Source organism: Macrobrachium nipponense, chromosome 36 (genome assembly GCF_015104395.2).
Source record: "Macrobrachium nipponense isolate FS-2020 chromosome 36, ASM1510439v2, whole genome shotgun sequence".
NCBI classification, from domain to species: domain Eukaryota; kingdom Metazoa; phylum Arthropoda; class Malacostraca; order Decapoda; family Palaemonidae; genus Macrobrachium; species Macrobrachium nipponense.
The window spans coordinates 29672034-29679202 of NC_087220.1; the positions used below are offsets into that span (position 1 = coordinate 29672034).

Sequence of the window (7169 nt, forward strand, 5' to 3'; positions counted from 1 at the left end):
GCGCTGCCCAGAGCGCAGCTTCGTATGCAGCTAGACAAGCTGCATCAGTTGTTGCCAGGGCAGCTGGCTCAGCCAACCAAGCTGCAGCTGCCAGCTTTGACCGAGCCGCTTATCTGAGCCACGCCCTCGGAGCTGCCCAAGCGAATGCATTCCAACAGGGCAGTCAGGCTGCCCAAGCAGCAGCAGCTGCCCAGGCAGCACATGCCCAAAAGTTGTGGGCTCTGAACCGCGCCAATTCACACTACGGAGGCTACGGAGGAGACGCAGAACTTGCTTACGCCAAGGAAAATTTCTACGCTGCCTCAGCAAATGCCGCTGCCCAAGCAGCTGATGCCCAGTATGCTCAAAAGGAAGCCAACGCCCTTGCATTGCAGAGTGCTATTGCTAACAACAACCTGCAGTCCAGCAAAGGCGCTGCAGCACAGGCGTCTGCTGCTGCTACAGCGGCTCTGGCCAAGGCCCAAGGGTACTCGAGTCACTATGGCAGCGGGTATCATGGTTAGGGCATAGAAACAGGCAAAGTCGTTAGTCTGAGAAATGTATTATGCAAAAGAGTGACTAGCTCAGGGGGAGCTCTGTATTTTGATGTGATGATATTCATGGTAATCTAAGCATACGTTTTCCAGTGTACAACTGGATGCTGTGAGGTAACTTTGAATTTCACGATTGGTAAGTGTAATAACCAGGTATTTTGAACGCTTCCCCACCAGCATAACTTACTATTTGTGCTTCCAAGAATGCCAGTTAGTCTTCCAACTATGTAAAGGTCAACTTGAAGATGAAGAAACTTCATTCGTTTGTAAAATTGTTTCATTATATGTATGTGAGGTTCGCAGTCTTATGATTTTAAGATATGGTAGAAATTAAAACGGATTTCCTTTCCTGAAACGCTGCGTGGTCGATAGACAAATATATATATATATATATATATTATATATATATATATATATATATTATTTTTACATTAATTCAATTGTGACATTTGATTTCCCAACATTCCTCTTAGTAAAATTGCTTCATAAAATTGTTCAAGAAGAAATCGCAAAACAAGTAACACAGATATTCGCTTCTTCAAAGTTCCGAGCTGTTTCCATAATACTCTCTCTGAAAAGAGAATCAAAGTAAATACAAATGAATTCACAGATGTTGAATTAAATGAAGCATTCAGTGTTAAACAAACAAAATGTGAATGCAAAAACATGAAAACACATAATGTGTAAATGTAACAAATTCACTACCAAAAATGTCAAAACTAAGAAAACTATATATATATATATATATATATATATATATATATATATATATATATACTTCAAAAGAATTTAACATAATACAGAAAACTGATATGCGAAAAAATACAAGAAATTCACTTAGCACCTTCAATATTTCAAGTGTTTGAAGTGCACTTGAAGCTACCTTATTGTGAAATGTAGTTTCACAAGCTGCAGCTTCCAAAATTCCCCAAAACCACTTTGTAGACCTGTCACACAATTTTGTGTGCAAAAAAATATTACCCACGACAGGGAAGCAGACGTGGGCTAGGATGGAACGGACGATGGTGGGGATGCGACAGACGGCATTGGAGATGAAGGACAGCTACCAAGAGAACGGCAAGGCTACGTCTCGGAGAGAGACGACTACGAGCGTGTGATAGAGGCTCAGGGTAAAAGGGGACGTAAGAGCCGTGGAGGTTCCGAGTGAAAAGGACACAAGTGACGTGCCATTGACGAGTCGTACAAAGTCTGGACGACTTGACCAGAACGATGTGCCTCGATTGCTTAGCCCTTTGTAGCCCAGGTGTCTAAAGGACGAATAGAAAACGTAGTTGTTGTTGTGAGTATAAGGGGAAACTCACGTAAAGCGATCTCGTAACAGAGTTGAAGATACTTGTAAAAGTATTGTACATTTGAAGATTTATTTCTTTGTTGTTTTTTTCCTTTTGAAGGGTGATCACCTGCAGTGGCGTCGTGAGGGTTGCTGGCCCATAGGTCGGGGGGCCGGGGAGAGTACTATTTTCATTTGAGTGTGCTAATCTTGGCAGGAAATGTTTGCCTTCATCATTAGATATAATGCAAATGTACAATTTGTTGCCAGCACGGAAGTTAATACTAGAAAAAAAAAAAAGATTTTGTGGTAAAGACTGAATAGTTAGGTATAATGCCTGAAAAGACAACTGATAAGAACAAAGTTGAATTAATTCACTAGCTATAAACCTTACTTTTCTTCAAATAATGTTTAACATGCGTCAAAATAAAGAAAACAAAAAGATTAAAGTGATGGATGCTTAGAATCAACCACATGCATTGAAATAAAACGGTATAAAGGTATTAGAATGTAACAATAATTAGACTAATATTGATAACAGAAAACCTAAACAAAGAAAAGGATTGACAATGAATCGCAGGATATTACGTATTGATGCACGTTACAATGTGTTAACAGTTTTGTTTTATCTTTCTAGCTTTTACAGCCACAAATTTGTCTAGTAGAGTTAAAGCTGACAATCTCTCTTGCCCCATAGATGTTCACAGATGCGGCAAGATAAGTTTCAACTTACTAAATGATCACTCACAACTAACAATTGATACTGCAATGGTCAGCAGTCTGAAGGGCAACTCGAAGGTTTGGGAAATACTTTCATCCCCATAATGTACAATGAAAAAAAGTGATTCCTGTGGGTTAGTGATCAGAACATCATCTCGTGTTTTAAGCAGCATTCTGCAATCTACACTTTCGCTGAACAGTTCCAAGCCATCTAAGTCAGTGTCATAGAAACTTGTCACATTAATGCACCTTTCTTTGATGAAGTATGCTACTTTTGCCCATTTCATTATGCATTCTGTCAATAGTACCTTTTAGTAAACGTTGTATCTCGTTTTTTTTATGAGAGTCCTACATTATCTCCGGTCCCACCGTGCATTTTTTTTCTTCACTCTACATCGTCTGGGAATTCTCGCGACCCAAAAGCATGACAGAGATCCTTTGCTTTTTTGACAGATGTCTGGCAGATATCCTCCCAATTAGCAAGGAAATAAACTTGCAACGCCTGGATATCTTGTGCTGCCTCATGTAAATTCATTTTTGGATCCTACAGACGCTTCTGTGCAGCAAAGATATCAAATGTCAAAATTCTGCTCAATAGTTGTGTTGCTTCACTTCGGGTATCTGTTGTCTCATTCAGTTCCGATGGTCTCTAAAAGTTGGACCATATCTGCCACATTTTCATATATGGGTCGAACTGCATCAGCTCTACCACTCCAGCCTGTTTCAGATTCAGCTTTCACAGATATAGGCAAATTCTTCTTTAATCTCTCCCATCTATAGGTCGACCTTGAAAAAGAAAACATACACTGCCTGCACAGTTCCAAAAACACTGAGAACGACAGTCTTCAATGGACAAATGATCTTCCTCCACTGAACCACTTATTTTAAAAGTACGTAATAAAATTTGATTATATAGTAATTATTACATAATGATTACATTTATATATAATGAACATTAAAGGAAGTCAGTCTTTATTAAATATAAAATATGTACTGGAAACTCATGAAAACTTAAAGATTCTAAGTTATTGGTTTCATTACCCCATTTCCCCAAAATAGATGTCTTCCCACCTTCAATGCTGCGCCTCACTGCCGCCCCCCCCCCCCCCTAACGACGCCTTTGTGACAATTAAGACTCCTTTCATATTCCTGCAAGCACCATTATGCTCATACATAACAGTGCAGACACTATTCGCCTTAAATGATTAATAATGGAGAGACGTTATTTCGAATCAAAGGTGTTTAGACGTTAAATAAAGGCACATTTTCGACACAAGTAGGATAAGGAAGATATTACAAAAGCGCCTGAATATTTCTCTTCTCAAAGTGAAATTTGATGTTCTATAACAAAATAACTACATGAATCTTTTTTATAGTAGTGTGTTATATAATTATTTATCATTTAAAAATATGAAAGAAGACATATTTTGCAGATTGTTTATTTTATTACATGAAATATTATGAACTTTTTATTTAAAAAATAAATATCTAGAAGATTTTTCCTTCGGGCAACAAATTTGTGTTTGTATTTCCTATTGCGTTTATTCTACCTTTAGATTTTTGGTCATAGGAACCATGTAATTCTTTAAAATTTGTCCCTGGCAATTACCACTTGACCTGTGAGGTTGTGATGACACTAGAAAATGAAGGCTGCTACTACGATATTAATATCCTGGAAGCTGGATGCAATAGAGCTTTGTTCAAGTAACGTCATCACTGTCACGTGACACCAGCTATACCAGCATGAACACCAGCTTTAAACCAAAGACGACCCTGGCCTGATATTGAACTAAGCCTGACTGACGCTTTTCAAGGCATAGCAGAACAACTTGGAAGTAATAGTCGTGGTATTCAATTATTTTACAGGCAGTGCAGGGGATTTCTTATAGAATGTGTCTATCAAATCAAGTCTCGATTTGATGACATCGACAAATTTGACTTTCTTTCTTGCTTGTCTCCTATAGTTGCTTTCAACCTTTGAGCAGCCAAGTCTATCATTTTTTTTCTCTAATTTGCCCCATCTAAAAAATGGTAATGATCGTCGAGCAGTAGATCTTGAGTGGAGACAAAAGGCTGTGATTGTGGGTCGAGATTCTACTTTGGAGTTTAGAGAAATTTTGGAGCCTGTTTTTAGAGCAAAATATTCCAAAGGAGCACCCAAGTTTCCAAATATAACCAAAGTTCTGTGCATCTTGCTCTCCATTCCATTTTCTAATGCATCAGTGGAACGGATCTTTAGTCAGCTGAAACTGATAAAAAAAAAAAAAAAAAAAAAGAGCACAGAACTGCCCTTAAACATGAATCCCTGGTTGGGCTCTTGCAACAAAAATTGCCTTAAATAAAAATGGCATTCATCAGGCAGCAAAACTGAACCCACCCAGAGTTATGATTGATTTTCATCCTGAAATGAAATCTAATGCATGCGACTCCCAGGTAGCAACGATAAGAATAACCCCAGTTACCCCACACACACACATCCATCTCTCTCTCTCTCTCTTCCAGTCATATATAAAAAAGAAAAAACCTTGATATTCAATTAGCCCCATACCAAGGTGATTGTGACTAGATTAATAAAGAATGTTTGATTGATGACTTTCTTTTATTTTCTATAACTCTGCCATTATGTTATGAGTGGATTTGGATGATTTGTTGCTCCCTGGAGCCTGGGCTTTAGAGGCAACAATGTTATATATATATATATATATATATATATATATATATATATATATATATATATATATATATATCAACTGTTTTTGATAGCCGGTGGTTTGGTAGAATTACATGAAAGATTTTAATAGTAAGAAAAATCTTGGAAATCGCTGTAAGGAGATACAAGTTCCTGCTTTTATTTTATCCTATAATTCAAGGATATTTGTAAGGAAATTGAAGAGGGTATTTAAGGAAATGTGGCCGTGAATGTAAGGAAGTCAACTTTTTTTCTTTGGAAGGCCTGTGTTGTTTGGTTGTCAGGGAGGTCAGACGTGTCAAGGTCACCTCTCAGGCTGGTATTTCGGGATTTATCGTACCCGTCACTCCTGTGGATCCCAGAACTGTATGGAGTAAAAAAGCATATCACACGGATAGCATACATGGTGGAATCTCTTTTTTTTCTTATTCTGCCGTCGTTGTTGACGACATAATGCTCTGTGATAGTGATTTATTCTCACCTATGATATCTCAAGAAGCTTATTCCTTTATTATCTGGTATCATACAATAAGGGAACTCAAAGTGGAAAATATATCACAATTACTTGGTGTTGAAGAATATATTCAGCTGTGATACGCATTGTGATAAAATGAAGTTATATAAGTGAAAACAGTCATATTCCTTTTCTCTAGTGTAGCTACTACACAAAGGGATCGTGTCGAAAGCAGCCAGTAAACATCGCCTCGATGAGGACAGTGAGAAGTGACCCTTAATCCCAAGGTGTGCCTCATCCCATCCTCCCATCCCTAAACTAGTGACGACCTCTGATACGCCGGTTAATCTTAACCTCGCCCTTTGCCATTTCTCCCCCCCATATCCTTTCCTCCCTACCCTCCCGTACCTGCCAAATCTATACCTTTCACACCTTCATTCTCTCTTAATTTGACAGCCAACCTCACGTGAAGAATCCCGTGCTGCCCTCTACCACCATGGGGGAGCCCTCAAAAGGTATGTCAAAACAACTGAACCCCTTTCACGGAATTTCGGACGAAAGTACGGATGACCAGGAAATCGGGAATGATGATAATTTTAAAGAATATGAATCCAAGACACAGAAGAAAAAAATGAGAAGAAGCAGAAGGATAACATTTGCTGAGAAAATAACGAGATTAGAAATGGTGAAATTGTAATAAATAACTGTATTAAAGAGAATAGTGAAATGGAATGATTCAATTAATAGTTCAAATAGCGATTCAATAGCAAATGTTGACAACTTAACATCATTGGAGTCAACTCCACTCTACTTCCCACGAGGTTACACTGGAAATGGAAAAGATAAAGAAAAGTGGATATCTGAAGTGTATAATAAGGGGCACTCAATTAAAGCTTGCCCAGGGAAAAAGGGCCTAATAGTGCTAGTAAGTGCAAAAGAAACTTTACAAATGCTAACAACTACAGGACATAAGGGAGTAGTGTTATATCAACCTGAACGTAAAGAAAGACAAAAAAAAGTTATTATACTAGATGTTAATCCAAGCTATATGACACTGGAACGAGTGCAAGAAGCATGCCCTGCTATCAGTGGACTTGCATGGAATAAATGGAGCAGAACAAACAGTGAAATAATAGGGTGGTGGAAAGGAGACATCCCAGACCATCTGATAATTCCAATCTATCCCCACCCCCTTAGGATCAGAGAATATGTGCAGAGACCTATTTTGTGTGGAAAGTGCTCTAGGTGGAATCATGGTAGGGATAAGTGTAAGAGTCCTGCTAGATGCAGATTTTGTGCCCAAAACCATGAGTCAGCCACATGCCGAGCTCTTATCAATGCTGGGAATGAGATCACACCTTTATGTTGCAACTGTGGAGGCAGTCACAATGCAAACTCTAGCCAATGCACTAAGCACACCCTAAAGTTGCTCAAGCCTCTGAAGCCCATAGTGCAGCAACTGGCAGGGAAGAACAGGGAAGC

The 7169-nt window shown here is 38.7% G+C and overlaps 1 protein-coding gene across 1 annotated transcript in view; it reads left to right on the forward strand.

Annotated features, from left to right (window-relative positions):
- LOC135203295 (glycine, alanine and asparagine-rich protein-like) overlaps nucleotides 1-869 on the forward strand; it is a 5110-nt gene extending 4241 nt beyond the window's left edge. Inside the window, exon 3 of the mRNA XM_064233048.1 lies at nucleotides 1-869. This exon is cut by the window's left edge and continues 190 nt beyond it. Coding sequence (XP_064089118.1) covers nucleotides 1-503 — 503 coding nt within the window. The 3' untranslated portion in view covers nucleotides 504-869.
- Nucleotides 870-7169: the final 6300 nt, after the last annotated feature.